This window comes from Pogoniulus pusillus, chromosome 20 (assembly GCF_015220805.1).
Source record: "Pogoniulus pusillus isolate bPogPus1 chromosome 20, bPogPus1.pri, whole genome shotgun sequence".
Lineage (NCBI taxonomy): Eukaryota > Metazoa > Chordata > Aves > Piciformes > Lybiidae > Pogoniulus > Pogoniulus pusillus.
In genome coordinates this window covers 1,489,793-1,510,205 of record NC_087283.1, presented here as the reverse complement: position 1 = coordinate 1,510,205, position 20,413 = coordinate 1,489,793, and the positions used below count along the sequence as shown (strand labels likewise).

Sequence of the window (20,413 nt, the reverse complement as noted above, 5' to 3'; positions counted from 1 at the left end):
TCTAGGAGCTCATCTTCATCATTTGAAAATCAGAGAGTGCCACACTTCAAACACAGGCAAACAAAACATGCAAAAAGTAACCAGTTTCGACCACCAAGCTCCTCCCACAGAAACCTGTGCTTCCAGTCCCCAGAAAGTACAATTCATGTACCATACTCAAGGTATTTTCATAAGCAACAAATTCTACAAGTCAGTAATGAGCAAAATCCCAACACACTGAGTAACACATGTCTAACTTTGCCACTTACAGGCGGGATTGGTCACTTCACTGCTGTGCAGCCCTGTGAAATGGACCGCTCAGAATTGGAAAGGCTTATTTATTCTGCATCTACAGCAGACTGAACTGTGCCAACAGCTTCACTGAGTGGACATACAACAGTAAATCAGAGGAGGAGGGGTCTTTTCCTGCCTTTTCATCATATCCTGACATTGGAGGCTTAATTTTCCCATTTACTGTCTCACTCCTTTTGACAGGCATCTGTAAGCTGCTCTTTTCACAGCCATTTCTCTCCCTCCAATTCCCAACCATCACAACCATCACCAGCTTCTCCAGCCATGCTGCCTGCTGCAAGACTTGGTAGGTTCCTCACGGCAGCTGCAGCTCACAGAGGTCAGACAGGAACACTCTGTGAACACCTACTTGCTCAAGCCCCTGCATACTGGTGCCTACACCAGGGGAGCAGAACACCTCGCAAAGCAAAGGCAGCTCCTGCAGACTAACCACTGCCACACCTCCGCAAGAGGATCCAGAACAGCACTCTGGAGCGCTGCTAAAAACCACAATAAAATCATGCACAGAAGTGAAAAGTGGAAATTCTTAAACAGTAGAATTACTCAGCTATGTTTCTTCAAGTCCCACTTTACCCCAAACTGCCTAGCATTTGCATACCACACTCTGACAACAGCTACAGAAATCTAGGTCAGAAAAACATCAGAGATCTCGTCAGTGCTGCACTACATTTTGTATACATGCCCTGTGCATCTTCCTCAGCCACTGCCAGCTGCACATAGCAGAGGCAGAAGGATGGGAGGAAAATACATTTTTCCATTAGTCTCATTTGCTGCTAGTCCTACTCGTGCAGGCTTTACTACAGCGACCCAGAGTAAAAACTGACTGCAGGGCGAAAACCCAACCTAGTTTATCAGCTGGGTTCAAGAAAGTTTAGTAACCCTCACTTCCAGTCATCAAGGACAAAGAAGATACAACTGCTGGGAATTTGGGTAAATTATCTTTAAGATAGAGTTTTACAGTGGCATTTGCTAGTTCCAGAACTCTGCAGGATGCACCCAGGAGAGGAACCTCTCCGTGCACTGTCCATCTTGCCACGGCCAAACTTCGAGCAAGGATCCAGCATCCTCTCTCCAGTCCGTTTCCTAGTGCCTCCTAGCAAGTCAAGCTGTGAGAACTCTTCACTGCTCCCGTCTTTGCTGTTCAAACACAATGGCTAGAAACAGCTACCCTGAGTGGCACACACACAGGCTCTCTTACGGAAGCGGGCAAGATCCTGAGGCTCTCTTACGGAAGCGGGCAAGATCCTGAGGCTGTGTACGAGGTTTAAACAAAGTGAACACATAACTGGCTATTGCTTCACTTAGGAGAATTCTCTACTCAGTTCTTAAAACAGAAAGAGAAAAATCACTTCTGACCTGGTTTTGTGCTCCCTTTCACATTCAAAGACCAACCTCTGTCAGAAATCAGGCTAGCCAAAACAACACTGAAACACGGCACTGTAAATCTAACAAAAATATAGGGAAAGCTGGGTTTGAGGAGTACAGGCAGAGTCATAAAACCTGTCAAGTATCTGCTCTGTGCAGCCTCCTGTTTAACTAGCCTGTCAGGCTATTTTTAAAAGTGAAAGTTCCTTTTTAAGACTACCAGAATCAGCCTGCATCCTTCCAAACCCCATCTAATCCCAATTATGAGTAAACATCAAACATCCCACAAATACTAAAACAAGAAAGGAATTTTAATGAGAAAACAATCAAGGATTTAAAGCAGTCCTAGCGAAGCCATTAAAAGGTTTGGGGGTTTGTTTTTGTTTAAAGGAAATGGTGCAAAACGTCCTCGCAGTCCCAACGTTCCCAAGATCGCAGTCTGAAGGCCCCCTTAGATGCCATGCCTTAAAAGGCAAAAAGAGGCTAGACACAGTGGTAAAACCGAGCATGGGAAGAAGAGATGGAGGCCAGCAGGCTAAAGAGCACTGCCAGCTGCACTGGGGAACGCACCAAGCCTTCCAGCCTTGCTGTTTGGGCTGTCTCAGCAGCGCTGCACAGTAGTACTGCAACTCCAACTGAAAACAGCCCACAAGCTTCCATTGCATCACTGCAAATCCACCTCCTCGGCATTTTATAACTCAGGAACAGCTCTGCCCAAGGACTGCAAACAAACTTGGCAGACTGTGAACAGAGGGCTATAAAAGGCTGTTAACAATGCAAAGGCCCCAAGACTCTGGCAGCAGGGCCTTTGCCTCTCGGTGGTGGTTCTCACTGAACTGCCACCATGAGCTGAACAACCTGAACACAGAACGGCTTAGATTAGAAGGGACTTCAGAGATCAGCTACTGCAACCTTCCTGCCATGGGCAGGACACCTCTCAACTAGGCTCAGCTGCTCAAGGCCTCATCCAGCCCAGCCCTGAACACCCTTAGGGAGAAGGCATTCACAGCCTCCCTGGGAAACCTGTTCCAGCCTCACCACCCTTATACCGAAGAGCTTCTTCCTAAGATGCAATCAAAACTTACTCTCCCTCATCTTCATATCACTTCCCCTTGTCCCTTTTATGCTGAGGACACCAGAACTGGAGGCAGCATTCAAAAAGTGGGGTCTGAGCAGAGCAGAGTCAGGGGGCAGAATCCTCTCTCTTGCCCTGCTGCCCACACTCCTCTAGATGCAGCTCAGCATGCAGCTGCCTGTTGGGCTGCTCGAGGGCACTGCCAGCTCATGAGTTTCTCAGCAACCAACACCCCCAAATCCTTCTTCAGAGCTGCTCTGAACCCACTCTGCACCCAGCCTGGATTTGTGCCTGGGACTGGTCTGACCCAGAAGCATCCAAATATTTAGCAGATGACCCTGGAGCTCTCGAAGAGCACTTCTTCCAAAGGGCTTTTTAAGTGCTTTTAAGTGATAACATTATCTAAGATTTCCAAAAGACTTCAAAACTGTTTCTAGGTGATATGCTCACCTAAAACTGAAAAATCGCCTTGCTTAATACACATTTTCATTAAGTATGTTACTGTGCATTAAAAACAACAATTCATTTCTTTTAGAAGTGGATATGATCAAACTACTTATTTTATTAACAGCATTCAAGTGGCAATATCAGTTCTCAGCATGAAAATCATCTTGCAGAACAGAAGTTATTGGAAAGTGACCAAAGAAAAGGCTCAGGGCAGACCTTATCGCCATGGACCAGCACATAAAGGGTGCCTACCAGGAGGATGGAGACTCCCTTTTGACAAAGAATCCCATGGAAAAGACAAGGGGTGATGGGGACGAGCTCCCACTGGTGACATTCCCACTGGACTCCAGGAGAAAAGGTTTCTCCATGAGCACAGTCAGACATTGGAATCATCTCCCAAGGGAAGCAGTGGATTGCCCTCCATTCACTTAGTGCAAGCTGAACACTTCGTGCATGTACATACTGCTTTCAATTTTTTTTAGCTTGTATCACAAGCAAGCCACTCAACCATCAGCACCTGAATATCAAGTGACCCACTGAAACAAGCTGAGGAGCAGGCAGTGCTGAAGACACTTGTTTTGGTGAAACTGCATCATATCCTGCCACAAGCTAAGGCATGAAATGCCCAAGCCTTCAGTACAATTCAAGTCAGAAAGCAATACTCAGGGTTCTAGTTCTCAGTTTAATTTGCACAGAGTGATAGTAAAACGTTACAAGTGACTGCTTCCCTGAAGCCACCTTTCAGGCGTGATGAAGTAACTCCAGTCACACAGCAGAGCATGAGTACAGATTTCACCCTGGATATCTACTAAATAATACAATACCTGAGACCTGTCCCTAGGAGGAATACATTACTTGGTTCATGCTGCTGTGCACTGCAGGGGCAATTGCTGCACCAGCTCTAACACCTCTTTGCCCATAGCCAGTAATATTTTTGACCCATCTTTCTTCTCCTCGTGGCTGTGTGTTCTTATGTCTATTCCACATCAGGTTGGTGTTATCGAGCTTCCCATATTCTGAAGAGTTGATGACAAAAGTTCCAGAGAAACCTAAACATGACCTGGATGTTTTGGAAGCCACTGACTACAGAAATCAGCTGAGAATTAGGTGTTTATTTTTATTACAAGTCAGAATGCAGATTTTCTTGATCCAGCTCCAATTTAGAATTAGCAACTGCTACCACTACAAAGTAACAGCTGTTAAGGAGCCTGTTCACAGTGCACTGTTGCTCTGTGTAGACAATTATTTGTTGAGGTCTAGAAGCAAGACACACTTCTGACAATTTTGAGCACAGGATGACAATTATCAGGAAGTGTGAAAGCTGATTTGCCAAAGTGATGCATTCCCTTGCGTCAGAAAGGACAGAACCAGGGCACATAGTCTCAAGTCGTGACAGGGGAGGTAGAGGCTGGATGTTAGGAGGAAGTTGTTGGCAGAGAGAGTGATTGGCACTGGAATGGGCTGCCCAGGGAGGTGGTGGAGTCGTTGTGCCTGGCTGGGGCACTTAGTGCCATGGTCTGGTTGACTGGATAGGGCTGGGTGCTAGGTTGGGCTGGATGAGCTGGGAGGTCTCTTCCAACCTGGTTGATTCTATGACTCTATAATTCCTGGACTGGTTATGTCGCAAGGAAAGCACCACCACTGCCATTGCTAGGCACAGAATCACACAGCTGTTTTGGTTGGGATAAAACCTCTCTAATATCAAGTCTATCAGCTTAACTCCACCAAGGCCACTAAACCATGCTCTGAAGGGCCATGGCCACCTATTCCTTGGCCAGTTCTCTTTGTTTTCTGATGTGAGAATGATAACGAAATCACAAGAGAGGCTCATCACCAAAAAAGTATGTCAAGGCAAGAAGGCAGCTTCCCAAACCATACCACCAGAACTGTACTTCTTACGGCAGCACATGCAACTAGCACAGTGCAGCCACCACTGTGGCACTGGTTCATAATGGGAGGGGAAAAAACAGAGCATCCTGATTAGAGAGCATAGACATCTCTGCTGAAAGGGGAATTTGAAACAACCCACCACCTCAGAGAGAAACACCAAACAGGCATTTGGAGCTAACATGTGGACACCAGCCCATGGCCAGATGGCAGTGAAGAGGCACCACGAGAGAGACCAAGACTCATGCACCTTCCTGTGGGAAGGCAACACAGCCTCTCCTTTAGCTGCACACAGAAATAATCCAAAGCAATACTAAACCACTTCTCATCATTCCTCCCTCTATGGTAAATGTCAGAACAAAAATATCCCCCCAGTGGCAACACAGATCTGTGGCTTTCAAGAGAAATCCTTCCAAAAAGAGACTGAGTTTCAGAGACACTGAAGGGCCACAGCTCACCTAAAAAAAGGTTTCTAAGTACATCCGTATATTACAAATTCAGTCCTTTTAACAGGATGTTCTAACAGGCTTTTGGCAAGACCGAACGCCACAGATCACCAATACTGACTGCCATAATCCACGTCCCCTCTGAACAAGCAGCTGCACCACTGAGAATGGAAGCTCAACCAACACAGGTGGTGACAAGGACTTCTTACACAAACTCACACTTGTTTGAGAATTACGAGACAGCAAGAGACAGAAGATAATCACAGAATGACTATAAAATACTGATGCAGTCCTAGGGTGCAATAGGAGAGGTATCTGCAGCAGAGGCTTGCAAAGTGACATGTTTCCATACAGCCTGGCACGACACATTTGAAAGGTTACCCAGTGCTCAGGCTGTACCTCCTGAGCAACAATCCCTCCAGGCAGGGATGGTGCAGGGAAGGGCCCAGGAGCAGAGAGCCCCTCTCACAAGCAGAGTGCAGCAAGATGAAGGCTGGCTGGGCAGGGACAGGAGTAAGAAGCAATGCTAGCGCAACAGCAAGTGGCTACCAATCTGCTAGAATAAAGTCCCTACCAGAGATGAGGAAGGTTTCCACACCTCCAAAGTGCAGCCCAAAGGAACAAAAGCTGACTCTAAGGTGAAACTATCACTCAATGGAAAACGTGTCAGGTACAGGGCTGCCTGTGACATTGAAGCTGCCTTAGAAGGCTCAGATGTCTCCTGCTGTGCTTTGCTTCTCAGAGACCACTGAATGCTTTATGTCAGGACCTGACCACCACAGAACAACCTCATCACAAAGAGAATAATCTGCTGGCCTCTATTAGGCACAGTCTGGTTTTCTGTACCTTAGTTAACACCCCTTACATAAACCCAAACTTTACAGCAGCTGATATGAAAGAGTCTTCATTTAGTCACATTGCATTATATGGCCAACTGCTATCTCCTGCCACCCAGAGAACGGCAAGCGCCTGTAAAGCAGCCAGCTCCCTGCTCTGACAGCGCAGGAGCACAGCACATCAGAGGGCACTGCACAGGAGTGCTGCAGAGACACCCAGGGAGAGAAGAGCAGGGAAACACTGCAACAGGCTGCCCAGGGATGTGGTTCAGGTCACACCCTTGGAGACATTCAAGCTCGGACTTCATGTGGTCCTGGGCAGACTGCTCTAGTTGGAGATGTCCCTGCTGACTGCAGTGGGGGTGGACAAGATGACCTCTGAGAATCCCTTCCAACCCAATGCAATCTGTGAATCTATGGAAGGGAACAACATGCCAGACTGGGGCGGGAGCATGGGAACTGCCTCTAATCCTCCTCCCAGAAGTGATCAGAATGAGATGCTGAGCTGAGGGCACAAGAAGGCCGCGATAATTAAATATGAGATTCCTGAAAACCTCCTAGTAGTTTTCAGCCAGATTCTAATAGCTAGCAATTAACTCACTCCACCAAACATGAATGATATTACTCTAATTTTTTAACATAATTAACAATGAGAATTCTCAGCAGCCTTACTCCCCACGCAGGCTTGTATTACAGGCTGTCTGAGTTGTCTTCTTCAATGCAGTAGATCCTGATAGCACAGAATTTGACTGCAGTCCTAGCCTTAATCCAGATCTGGAAATGCAGAATGACAATAAGCCATGAAACAACTTTTCCCAACATTAAGCTGCTCTCCCTCAATGAAGATGGAACTCTGCATTCTGAAAATTGTGAACATATGAACTGCTATTCCCACCAGATTTCATCCAGCCCAAGATCTTGCCTGCACTGACAGGCAACAGCACATGCTATAGAGAACCAGGCGAGAGCAAGCATGCACTGATACTTCCCAGTACACTCATCAGCCACTTCCAGCTCAGAGACCTCCCAAGCACAAGTATTATCTGCTTTACTAGGAGTCTCTGATGGATTTTTGCAGTATTTGGAACAGACACATGAAGACAAGAAAGCCAAGGGCTGTCTGAGCCACGGAGGCCAGCACCAACCACCACAAACGCCATTCTCTTTCAAGCTAGTATGTGATAAGGTTTTTCTGACACAGCAGAGGGTTGCTCTAGGGGCTGCCTGCTCCATGCCTACCTACTGACAACATCACAACAACTGCCCACGCACAATTTTTCACATCAGTTTCCCAACTGTTAAAAGGTGATATGGGTTACTCCAAATCTATCACCTGCCAGGATCTCAGTGAGAACCAAGGAGGTCCCAGTAGGACCCTACCTGGTTTCCTCACAGCTCACCGGGTGGCCTGGTAACAGCCTACCTGAAGCTTCAGTTCCCAAAGAAACCAGGAAGCAGACCATGGGAATTTCAGGGGGAAATGTGTCTCTGCACTCAACATTAGCAAGCTCCGTGAAGGTGCAAAACTGTAACAACCAAGATAAAATACTAACACATTGAGAAACGCTGAAGGGACAAATGAGGGACAGAAGAACCCAGACCACCCCATCAAGTGAAAGAATTCTCAGAAAACATATGGTACCTGCTGAGTGGTCTGTGGCTCTTGGCTACAGGATTCCTCACACAGCAAACACCTTTATTCACCAAACACAGAAAAGGAGAAACTCTCCCAGAGAAATTCAAGGGAGTGGGGAGAAGTACTAAAACGGAACAAATCATTTGAGGAAGTCCACAGGGAAATACTCTGTGGCTATTTGAGTGCTGTACAGTAACCTCCATGGGAGAAACTGAAGCCCCCAAAAAGCATCAGAAATATTAAACCATGCCAGAGAGCAATGAAAATAAACTCTAAAGAGCCTTTCTGCTCCAGTCTCCAAGGACAACTCTCTCATCTCTCTCATCTGCTACATGGAAAGGTACTCCTCCATCCAAGTGCTGGCAGCCAGCTAAGAGGATTTCAACCTCCCCAAAGGAGGTACTAACCAAACATTTATTTGGTTAGTACACAAGGGTGCTGGCTTCCCCTGACTCCCATTTCAAGTTCAAATCCTCCATTTAAAATAAAGCACAAACCCAAAAGTGGCAGCATCCTACCACAGCACCCTCAAAGCCTCCACCTCACACATTTCCCTTCACACTCTTCACTTCCCGCCTGCCTGATGAGCTTCCAGCAGGTATAGCTCAGCCAGCCCAGTAGCCCTGAAAACTCCTTTGTTGCTATCATCCAACACCCACCACCTTCCTCCAAACTTCTTTAACAGAGGCTTACAGCCCCAGCAGTACTTACAGCAGATGTTTCCTCACAGATGCAAATAAACAGGCAGGCAACTCTTGCAACAGAACAGCAAGACGCAGGCAAAAGCTACTTTCTGAAAAGCTCACCTAGCCAGCAATAAAACCTTCAAACAGAGGAAAATGGCTTCAACACTAAGCTGTTCCACATGGGTATTTTTTATTGCTTCCTCACTATTCTTCGTATTGAATACTACTGACCATTAGCAGGCAGATGTACACACTGCAGAACTGTGCAACTCCACCTTAAACATAGAGCCATAGAAAGGTTTGGGTTGGTAGGGACCTACAAAGGTCATCTGGTCAACCCTGATGCACTCAGCAGGGACATCTTCCACCAGATCAGGCTGCTCAGAGCCTTGCTGAGCCTGACCGTGAGGATACCTCCACGGATGGGGCCTCAAGCACCTCCCTGGGCAACCTGCTGCACCCTCATGGTGCAGAACTTGTTCCTCACATCCAATCTCAATCTACTCTTCTCTCATTTCAAACCATTGCTTCTCGTCTTGTCCTTGCCGGCCTTTGTAAACAGTCCCTCTGCAGCCTCCTTGTAGCTCCTTTCAGGTACTGGCAGGCTGCCTTTAGGTCTCCCTGGAGCCTTCTCCAGGCTGAACCACCCCATCTCCCTCAGCCCATCCTTTGAAGACAGCTCTTACAGCCCCCGGGTCATCTCCACGGCCTCCTCTGGGCCCACTCCATTAGGTCCAACACTTTTCTTAGTTCACACACCCTATCTAAAAATTAACAAAACCACCATAATGCAGGCCAATCCTCTCTGGGACTCAAGGGAGAGGAAACCAAAGTGAGACTCAAAGCCAGGCTGCACATGAATCATTATCATAACCCATTGTGTGGCTGCCTCTTGAAAGGACACTTTGGGGCACGCTCTCCTGAAATATTAGTAAGGAGTTAAAACTCTTCTCCCCTTTAGCAGCACTGAGATCACTCCATGTGCCTAAAATGCCAGACTGTTGTCTAGCTCATAACAACTCCTTTAACAATGTTTTGAATGGATAAAAGACAAAGCTACAGCAAACCAGCCCTACAATCACCTGTTTTCAGTCTCTTGGGCTCGTTTGTATGTCTCCCTTCCCTGTCCCTTCTGCTTTTCTCCATAAATGGCGATTTGGAAGCAGAGCCATCTCAGTCACAACACCCAGCAGTCGGCCCTCATCCTCAGCACCACCAACTCGCTTGTGGCAAGACCTTCAGCGGGAGATTAGAAAACCCAGCACTGTTTGTCTGCAGCTGATAATTCTGTCTGCCAATCAGCAGTGTATTTTAAGACAAATTCTGAAGTCCTCGCACCGTAATCTTTCCTGTAGGCTTTTTCACTGGAATATATTTAGAGACCTTTTCCTCTCACCCAGCACTTGTCTTTTTCATTATTTTTCTTTAGCTTTTCCTGTGTGGAGTTCCTTCTCATTTTCAAGAGCTACAGCTCTGTTTTCTGCACTTGAATACATTCTGGTTCCTCCACGACTTTTGGAAGGCAATTACTAAGCAATATAATTAAAATAATTATACTTGGCAAATAAGCAAATTAAGTGCACTGTGGATTGTGCTTCTCTCTTTCCTTTTTCTTCCAGAACTGCTCAGCTTTTCATCCATTGGCAAAATTCCACAGTCTGCTCTATAAGTCACAGACACAGAATTGGTGCAGTTAGAAGAGACCTTTCAGACCATCCAGTCCTACCATTCTCTAACTCTCCCACATTCCTCAGCACATCTCTGCCTCTTTTAAACACCTCCAGGGACAAAGGAGACTCAACCACCAACCTGCACAGCCTGTTCCTGTAGTTCAGAACCCTTCAAAGCTTATTCTAGAAGTCTGACACAAACTTCCCCTGGTGCAACCTAAGGCCATTTCCTTTCATCCCAGCACTCGTTACCTGGGAGAAGAGCCCAACTCCCACCTGGTTCCAACCTCCATTCAGGGAGTTGTAGAGAGCAATGAGGTCTGGCCTCAGCCTCCTCTTCTCCAGGCTAAACAGCCCCAGCTCCCCCAGCTACTCCTGTTCCTCCAGTCCCTACAGACAGTAAAGAAACAAGCTTGGGTTGGGTTTTTTTTTTTTCATTCTCCTCAATTCCCCTCTTAAAGTTTATCATTACTATGAGATAGAGCTTCCTTAGAGCACAACTGTGCAGAAACCAAACACATCCAGATGGTCCATAGGCTATGCTACCTAACAATTTGTTAAGTTCTGACCCACGGAATTCATACTGTCCATAGGAACTGCATGCAATAGCTCAGCTCACTCTCAATCAAAGGCCATAAACCATCACTCAGCTCCCCTGAGGACACTCCTCTGTCTTCCCATCGATGACCTAAAAGTTGGAACAGGTTGCCCAGAGATGTAGTTGAGACCTGAAGACAGTCAAGGTCAGACTTGATGGGGCTCTGAGCAATCTGATGTATCTGAAGGGGAGCTCACTACAGGGGGGTTGGACAGGATGACTTTCAAGGTTCCCTTCCAATCTGATGCGTTCTGTGGAGTGGTGAGGCCTTTCCTCAACATACACAACACTTCCCTCACCTGCAGCTCCAGCAGCAGAGGCTTCCCCTCCATCTTTCTCTACACGACTAATTAAGATGTACTTCACCTCATCTTGGAACTTGTCCCAGGCAAATCAGAGTTTAGTAACAAAGGATTTGCCTACTCATGATCAGTAATCATTCATTTGAATGACAAGCTTTTCATGTGCCCTGCCACAGCTATTAGACTACTACAGAAGGGATCAGCAGCAGGAACAGAAACAAAAATCCTGAGGGCACATTATTTCAGTGTATGAGGCAGCACCACCCCAGGATTTCTGCCACACAGGCAGCTTTCGACAGCTCAGAGACAGGTAGAGGTTGCTCAGTGATGACAGATTCTTTGGCTCCAGTCCTGAGAACACAAAATGCAAACACAGCTACTACTCCTTGTCGTTAGACTACTCAGGTGATACACTCGTTGCTACCACTGGCAGACCAGGTTCTGTTCTACACTGAAGAACACAAATCACTCTTGCAAATCCTGTCTTTCTCACTAGGTATTGGTAAAAAATAATAACAGATTCACCACTGCAGTCCTCTATAAACTTGCATCACTGTGGAACCTTGGATGCTTTGAATGGATCTGACACAGAACCTGCACATGCAGGCTCAGTCTTGTAGTAAGCAGCAGTGGTTTGAAATGCTGCAGTTCCATAGACGAAAACACCTATTTTTAAGCAGCCTGAAAACACATACTTGTTGATTTTAAAAGTCATTCATGTCCAAGTGACACGGAAAGCAGACCACACGAACAGCACCGTCAACACAAAAACACAACCCCCGCCTCTTGCGTTCCTACACCCTTAGCTACTGCGGTGCCCCAGAACTCCAAAGAACCATCAAACGAAACAGCTCACCGGGACGTGAAGAAACACGGTTTGCACTTTATGTCCGATCAGAAAAACATGGGGTGGTTGTGCTTTGTTTGGGTTTCCCCAAGGCTCTGCGCACGTAGGAGTACCTCAGCCTGCTACTCTGCTGGGTCCTTTGCAGGCACTGGAACGGTGGCCCTAGGGTCATTCCGCGCCTGCAGCTCCTCACCTGGACACTTGAGGTAGCTTCCCCCACTACACTGCGGCCCTCATCGGGGTCATGAGAGCCGCCACAGGCCCGCCAGGCCCCGCGGGCGGCACCTGGGCCCGGGGTCACCTGCCCGGGGTCGGTGCCCGCCTCCGGCCACAGCCGCACTGCTCCTGTCCACGGTCACTCCGCCACAGCCACCAGCACCGAGGATTTAAGCTAAACGCTGACGTGCCGAGAAGCTGACTTTGGGGATCTTTTTAACCCGTACAAAGCCTGCAGCGGAGGTTTGTTACCCCTGCGATCTTAGCGCACAGACAGGCCCCGGCACGCAGGCTGAGGTGAAACCTTTCCCTGAAGTCACCCGGCAGGGCTGGGCACCCCCACAAGCCCCCGGCACGGAGGCCTCAAGCGGGCCGTTTGCCGCTGCACGGCGGAGCCACGGTACCTGACGGCAGCGAGCCGGCACCTACCCCCGCCTCTCGAGTCGGCAGCAGGGCAGCGCGGCGGGAGCCCGGACGGCAGGTCCCGGGCCGAGCCGAGCCTTGGCACAGCGGGCTGACACGGCCCCGGGCCCCCCCGGCTGCCTGAAATGGAGGACGGCTGGGCCGCCGCCAGGCGCCGCGCCCGCAGGTACGCACCTCGCCGCCGGGCCGGCGCGGTGGGAGCGCCTTCGACCGCTTCCCGCCCGCACCCGCACGGAGAACCAGCCCGCCTAAGAGACTCCCGAGCGCAGGCGGCCGCGGGCCCGCTCCCCGCCGGCGGTACCTACCACCTCGGCCAGCTTGATCTTGCCAAAGGTGCCCCGCAGGTAGTCCAGGTCGCAACGGAGACCGCCCAGACCACGGCGCTGGCTGACGGGCTCCGTGGTGGGCTGGTAGGGACTGCTGGCCCCAGATATCATGGAGGTGCTGGACGCCTCGCCGTCGAAGCCCTCCAGGTCATCGCCGTTCCTCATGGTGCCGGTGCCGCCGCGCTGCTGAGGGACTGGCCGCGGAACTCCAGCCCAAGCCGAGCCGCGCTCACCTACCGGAGCGCCGGCTGCATGGCTCGCTCCGTTCCTCGTCAGGCCAAGCGGAGCCGGGGGGCCGGCGACAGCAGCATGGTGCTGGGCCCCGGCCCGGCCACCGCCTCAGCCCCTGCCCCGCGCGGGCGCAGCCAGTACGAGCGGCCTCGCGCCCCGCCGCTCGGGGGCGCCCTGGCCCCACACAGGGGCGCGGGAACCGCCGCGTCCCGCCCGCGCCGGGCTCGGCTGGGCTAGCGCCGCCGGGCCCCCACCCGCCGCGACGTGGCCACCCGCGCGTCGCTCCCCGGCCCCGGCGGGGAAGCTCAGCTCCGACTGAGAACGCCGCTGCCGCTGCTGCCGCCACCACCGCTGCTGCTGCCGCTCCTCCCCTTGCGCTCAGCGGAAAGGGCGGAGAGAAGTTGCCTCGGAGGGCGCCGCCGCGGCCGGGCGGTGCCTCCACCGGCCCGTAGCCGCTCCGCCCCCGCAGCCGGCACCTGCCCCCGGCCGCGTCCCCGTCTCCGCCCCCAGGCCGGTTGCCCACCGCCTGCCCGCCGCCCCAGCAGGGGCAGGCACCTGCCCCCAGCCCGCCGGCGGCTTCCCCGCCCCGAGGCCGGCGCCGAGCCTTGCCCGGGGCCGGCGGGGGCGGCCAGCGGGTCACGGCACTCGGCAGGAGCCGTCTGGAGATGGCTTTGTTGGCTCCTGACGGTTTGGCAGTCGAGAAGGCATTAACGGTCTGTCGCCCTAAGGCTTTCTGGCTGTGGCTTGCAAAACGCATCGCCGTTAGCGCTAGCACCGAGAGAGCTAGCGGCACCGGCACGACGCCCTGTCCCTAACCCGCCGTTAAACCTTCGCGACGGAGCCGAGGTTGCCCCTGCTCGGCTGCACGCCCGCGCTGTTAAGAGCATCGCACGGCGGGAGCTGCAGCATCGGAACGCTCCAGAGCATCCTTCCGGGAGCGTCAGACGCGCTGCAAAGCGCAGGCTGAAAGAGGGAAGTTTCCCAAGCAAACGGTTGGTTCCCGCAGGCTCGGAGCGGCTCTTGCAGTGCCACCGCAAGCGACCAGGAATTGCAACACGAGCTGGCAAATAGAGGGGGAGCAAAGGCAACTGCAGGGTTTGGAACACGGAGACGCAGGCAGCCTGCTTTGCACCGCAGCCCCAGCCCTGGCCTCCTGGGACCTGCGGGCAGCTCCCTGCCCTTGCTCTCTGCATTGATGACCTACGGCGTTTTCTGAGGTTGCCCAGACAGGTGGTGGAGTGTCTGTCTCCATCTCTGGAGTCATTCCAAACCCACGCAGCTGTGCTCCTGTGCAACCTGCTCTAGGTGAACCTGCCCTGGCAGGGGGGTCGGTCACTTCCAACCCCTAACATTTCTGTGACCTTCGGTCTGTTAATTCTTCTAGGCTCAAACAGTCTATTTTACCACTGCACTTTTTGTATTCAATGACCACGGTGGATTATCAGCCTTGTGACTTCCTTGCCAGTTATCTTTGTCTTTCATCTAATCTTTCCCTTTCAGTTTTCCTTGAGATCCTTTAATCCTTCTTCCTTCAAAGGGTTCTGCCCATGACCATGTGACTTAATTGCAGGAGATTTTTCTCCTTTTCTTTGGCCTCTGTCTAAATAGACCCTAAGAAGAGAGACTTAGAGAGCACACCACGAATCCTGGAAGAAGAAAGACTTGGGATGTCTACCCTGAACAGTCAGTGCTTGGTTAATCTCAGACATCATTGACAGTAGGCAGCCAACTGAAGCATTTCATAGCTCCTCTGGTACACCCTGGTCAAGGCCAGGCTGGAGGAGGCCTTGAGCAATCTGCTCCAGTAGGAGGTGTCCCTGCTCATGGCAGGGGGTTGCAACTGAATGATCTTTAAGGTCCCTTCCGACCCAAGCCCCATTCCACAGGTCCATGTTCTCAGCCAACATACTGACAGCAGCATGGACCATGGGTTTGCAGATGCTGCAGGCAGCTCCTCAATCACCCAGAGCCATGCTGTCCCCTTTGGCACCAGGGTACAGTCAGCACCCCCCTTGCTGGAGATGGCCCCGTGCCAATACCAAGCCATACTCTGGGAGTTTCTGGCATCCTCCTGTATGGGTGGATGGGCAGGCTGGATGGAATTGGCAAGGGCTTGCGAGGCTGCTGCCAGCAGTGAACAAAGGAATCCTTTACACACTTTCTTGCCTGCTAAGGCACCTTTTCATCCTGCGGCATACTACTTGAAGGAACAAAAATATGTCTACACTGAACAGGTAGATAAAAGCCCTGCTGCAGGCAAGGGCACTGCACCCTCCAAGGCACAGCTCCCTGCTTTCAGAAAACTTTTTCACAAGTTCCTGAGCTCTTCCAGCACAGCCTGACATTGTGTGGATGCACACCAAGACTAGGAAATGGGGAACCAGGACAGTGATCACCACTCGACAGCACAGCTTCAAGCTGATCTGATCACAGAATCCATCAGAGGGCTTCAGATCCAGCTAAAATCTGACTGAGTAGTGAAAAGAAGAAAGCAGCAGCACAGAGGGGAGGAAGTCCAAGGATGCTGTTCCTAGACATGATAATTAAATGATCAAAGATCTGCATCTTTACAGAACAGCCCAGCTTTGACAGATTTTCAGTTCCCCATCATAAAGCACCCCCAGGAGAGCAAGAAATTAAAACCAACTGGTGGTGTGAAAAAAACAGTGGAAAGAGAATCCCAAATGTTCATCAAACCGAGCAGCACAACCCTCATCTCTCCCTTTTCATCTCTGCTTTTGCACAGCCTTTAACCAATCTGGCAACTTCTTGGGGTTCACCTCATTAAGCACAGCTAAGTTTTTGTTTCCAGGATTAAAGCATGTGCTGAATAGGAACCTCAACTTAGACCTAGCCTTTTAACACTGCATCTGTGGAGTCTTAACACACTTTAAAGTATTTTAATGTATATATATTAAAAATAAAAGAAAGGTGTAGATCTGAGTGGTGCTTACTACAAATGCTGCTTAAATGGAGTTCAGGGTGCAAAAGGCAGGAAAGTTACCTCAGTGCAGGTACCTGAGCAGAGCTGGGAGGTTCTTTCAGAGAGTGCTTTAGTGTTTGCACATGACCTAGCAAAGGAGCGCTGGGGTGCTGCCAAACTCCGGCAGAGCTGAGCAGTGATTAGAGGGTAACTCCAGCGTCGGAGAGGGAGGCTTTTTCAAAACCCCCTTGGGTTTCTCAACATAAAAAATGCTGAAGCTTTTTTCCTAGATGTTTCAGTTGGGAAAACACACAACAAACTAAACCCCACCCTGAGGAGCTAATAAAAAACTTGTTTGGGGAAAACATCTGTTAGTTTGAAGTGCCTGAGCTCAGTAAGCTGTCCGTTGTCAGAGTGTGGGAGCGTGGCACGCTCGCTTTGATCCTGGAGCCATCAGCAGCTTGGGAAGCAGGCAAAGAACTTTGCTGAGTCAGAGTTAGGAATAAGCTGCAGTCAGGTGTCTCTGACTGGCAGAGGGTAACTGCAGCTGAACAATGCCACGATTCCTACTTCACCAGGGCCAGCCTTCAGTTGAAGTGGCACCTTGCAGGGTAAGGCCACTCAGCATAAAGGTGCCTCAGGATGCAGAACTGAATTCCTCAGCACAACCATTTCAAATCAATACCAAGAGAAGCAGAGGGGAGGACAAGGAAAGAACCTCACTCTGATGAGTAAACTCTAAAAGTTTCTTCCACTGAACATCCCAAAGTTCTGGCTGGCAGTACAGTGCTTGCTTCCCAAATCTGACAGCTTGGGCAGGGTACTCTGGACACAGGGTGACAGAGCACACTCTTGGCTTTTCATCTGGTTAGAAAAGCACAGCTCCAGTACTAGAAAGTGTTTGTGAATCCTGTTCCTACCCTCCAGTCATGCTGTAAGGTACCTGTTACACTGCAACATCAGCCCACGCATGCTTTCAACACTTTCACCTCCACCCCAGCCTTTATCCAGCCCTGGAAGCCCCACAGGCCTCCCATGCTTGTGGCACCGATTCCTCCACTAGGAGCACCCTGGGACTGCCACAAGGTCTCACAGCCAGGACCAGAAGGCAGCAGCAGCTGGAAATCACCACAAAACCTGTCCCAAGGAACTGTATGGGGTTGGCTTCACCTTTAAGGGGACAGGTAAAGTGTCCCTGCTGGAATTTCACCATCAGGAAAAGGTGGTGTCCCTTCAAAAGCAAACCAACCACAAGGAAAACGTCCTCCAAAACCAAACTCGAGACGCAGCACTGCCAATGCAGTGAGTTAGATGCCGACCCTGTGCTGGGCTGCAAGAGCAGTGTGGCCAGCAGGGCAAGGGAGGGGATTCTGCCCCTTTACTCTGCTCTCCTCAGACCCCACTTGCAGTCCTGTGTGCAGTTCTGGAGCCCCCAACACAAGCAGGACATGGAACTGCTGGAGCCAGTGGTGTTGGAACTGGAGGAGGTTTGAGGTGCCTTCCAACCTAAACCCTCCTGTGATTCTCTGATTCTATGCACTCTGCAAGCAGCAGAGAGAGGCCTCCTTACAGCCAGAGCTGGGCTGAAGGGCAGCAGCCATTCTACATAGCAGGGAGGTGAAACTAATTTCTATTGAAGAAAAAAAAAGCAGCAAACCTCATATTCTTCAGGAAAGTGCCAGCAGAGCCTCTAATGGTGCTGGGATGCAGCCAAGGCTGTGGGTTACATTTCTTTTGGAGGAATCCTGTATAATGAAGCACAGTGAAAACTAAGCAGAGAGGCTGACAGCAGTGTTTATTTTATTCATCGCACTACATTTATTCAGGGAACAGAAGAGGAAAAAGAAGGCCTGAACTGAGTAAAAAAAAAAAAAGGGGCAGTCTTATTCCAATAATCCACAAAAACACAGAGGGCTAGAGCAGGTCAGCAAAACCTGGCTGCCTCTGGAGTGTTTGGGCACGGTCACACTGCCCAGGGCTGCAGAGTGCAGAGTACAGCAGGGCTCTGGGAGGGGAAGAGCTGAAGTGTTGAGGTGGGAAACTGAAGGGGAGGATGAAAAAATGGTATAAACCTGTTTTATAAGCAAAGTTTTAAAGGCCTCTTTGCAGGCTTAAACAAACCCCCACCCCCGAGCCCAAGCTGAGGTGGACTCACTGCATTCCTTCTTTCCAGGGGTGCAATGGGCCAGTGAAAACAACTGACCTCAACTGCTCTGAGACTGGGGCTGTCTTGACGTAAGCAAAGCAGGCAGCAAACCCTGCCCTGCTGCTGGGCAAGCCTCCCCGAAGTCCAGTTTTACCCTAGCCTCCTGAACTCCTTTTACTTGAAGCTAAACTGCAGCTTGTTGCTAACATGACAACAGTCCCAGGGCTGTTCCTTGTTTTCAGCAGCACTTCATTCCTCCACACGACAGAGCTTTACATCCAGCTGCTCTGGCTCCTTCCCTCGCAGAGCACTGCTGCGGTTACACAGCTCTGCTACACGCAGGGGAAGCTCTGGGCTTTTTTTTCTCTCTTCTCTTTTTTTTTTTTTAAAGACAGGAAAAATAATTTCAAGTCTTCCATCACTGGCTATAAACTCCAGGCAGGCAGATGGCCCCAGCGCTACAAAGCCACTCACAGCGGAACTAATAAATCCTGATTCCTTGCAGACTTGTGTCTTCTCCTCCTACCTTCCCCACCTCACCCCTCCCACCGAGCCCAGTGACCCAGCACCCTCCCCGGGGTCCCTTTTCACACACAGCAGGCTTAGCTCCTATTTATGTCCTCCAACTACTGCTGCAGCAAAAGGAAGCGAGCACTGTGCCAGGTTCCATGTGTGCAGACCGACAGATTGCTGCTTGGCCTGGCTCTGCTCTGAGCCAGCCAAACTTCCTTGGCAATCCTCACCTAGAGCAGAGGAAATGTTGGGATTTATCCTCTCCACCAAGGCGCTCACTTTCATGCAGCTGGTATGAAGTCAGCTCTCTGTCACTGAAGCAGGCCCAAAGATGCCAGTTAGTTCTGAGGGGGAGGGAGAAGTTGCAAGTTCCTTGTGAGGACAGAGCACAACTGCAGAAGCAGAGGAAGCCATGCTAGAGATACTTCAAGTCTGAGAGCATTCCCTTCATAGCTGTGCTGTGCTTCTGTGCAGCTCCAAGGTAACTTGGGGAGATTTTTGACAGGCTGTTGCTGAACTTCAACTATTTGAGATCCTGCCAGTTCCTCCCCACATGCCAAGACAGCCAGCTAGAAGCTGCAGATTACAGCTGCCTACTGACAAGCCGGTTCTGGGGTACGGGTAACAAGCCTGTGTCCAGCAACTCAGCTTTGTAATGCCCCCAGATTCCAGTACTCACTGAGGAACCCCAATCTCTTGGCTGTATCCAGCACTTGCTTGCTCTGCACCCAGCCCCAAGGGGTTGAAAAAGACTTCTAACACCATCGAGTCTGTCCAGCAACCCAACACCACCACTGCCACTAGACCATGTCAGCATCACCTACAGGTGCTGACCCCAAGTCTGTCACACCCTGCACTTGGGACAGTTCAGCTCCAGAAACCTTCAGCAAAACAGAACTCTAATAAGAATGAATTGTCAGGGAGAGAGGAGCCAACGATCTTTCTCCTCAGATAAAGAGCTGTGCCTAGCAATGCTGATGCTTCCAGGTAGGGAATCTGTAAGCAAGAGCAAGAGAGAACCAGTAATTGCTTCCCTTGTGGCATCACCTCACAGATTGCTTGCATGGAGTGTAGCTCCAGCTCTTTCAGAAGGCACCAGTGCTAACTGTCAACTTACAGTGCCAAGCCAGGCCTTCTGCACCAGTCAGCCCCAAACATCCACACCTGACCCTGGGGGCACTGCCATACTCTGCAAAGTAAATGTCTAAGGGGATATCACCAGTAGTATTTAAGCCAGGATTGGGTCCTCCATACCTAACATTTAAAGAGGCCTGCATGATTTTGAAGTATTTTAACACCACATTGGTTACCACCACTTCTGAAGTGCTTCACTTAAGGAAATGAACTTGCTTCAGCTTTTTAAAAGCATTTGGATTTCAAGAGGCATCAAGTCAGAGATTCACAGAATGGTCAGGGTCGGGAGGGACCTTAAAGATCACCTATTTCAAAACCCCCAGCCATGGGCAAGGACACCTCCCACTAGCCCAGGGTGCTCAAGGCCTCATCCAGCCTGCCTTGAACACCTCCAGGGAGAGGGCATCCACAACTC

At 50.3% G+C, this 20,413-nt stretch overlaps 1 protein-coding gene across 6 annotated transcripts in view; it reads right to left on the bottom strand.

Annotated features, from left to right (window-relative positions):
* The window catches only part of CMTM4 (CKLF like MARVEL transmembrane domain containing 4), a 34,567-nt gene extending 21,126 nt beyond the window's left edge, over positions 1 to 13,441 (bottom strand). For 5 of the 6 annotated variants that reach the window (XR_010305956.1, XR_010305955.1, XR_010305957.1 and 2 more), the window contains exon 1: positions 13,031 to 13,438. Coding sequence is in view for 2 of the 6 variants with exons in the window: in XM_064159917.1 (XP_064015987.1) it covers positions 13,031 to 13,216 (186 nt within the window). In the remaining 4 variants the exon portion in view is untranslated. Of the gene's footprint in view, positions 1 to 13,030 lie in introns of all 6 variants that reach the window. The other variant, XM_064159918.1, reaches the window with a different exon arrangement.
* Between the last annotated feature and the right edge of the window lie 6,972 nt (positions 13,442 to 20,413).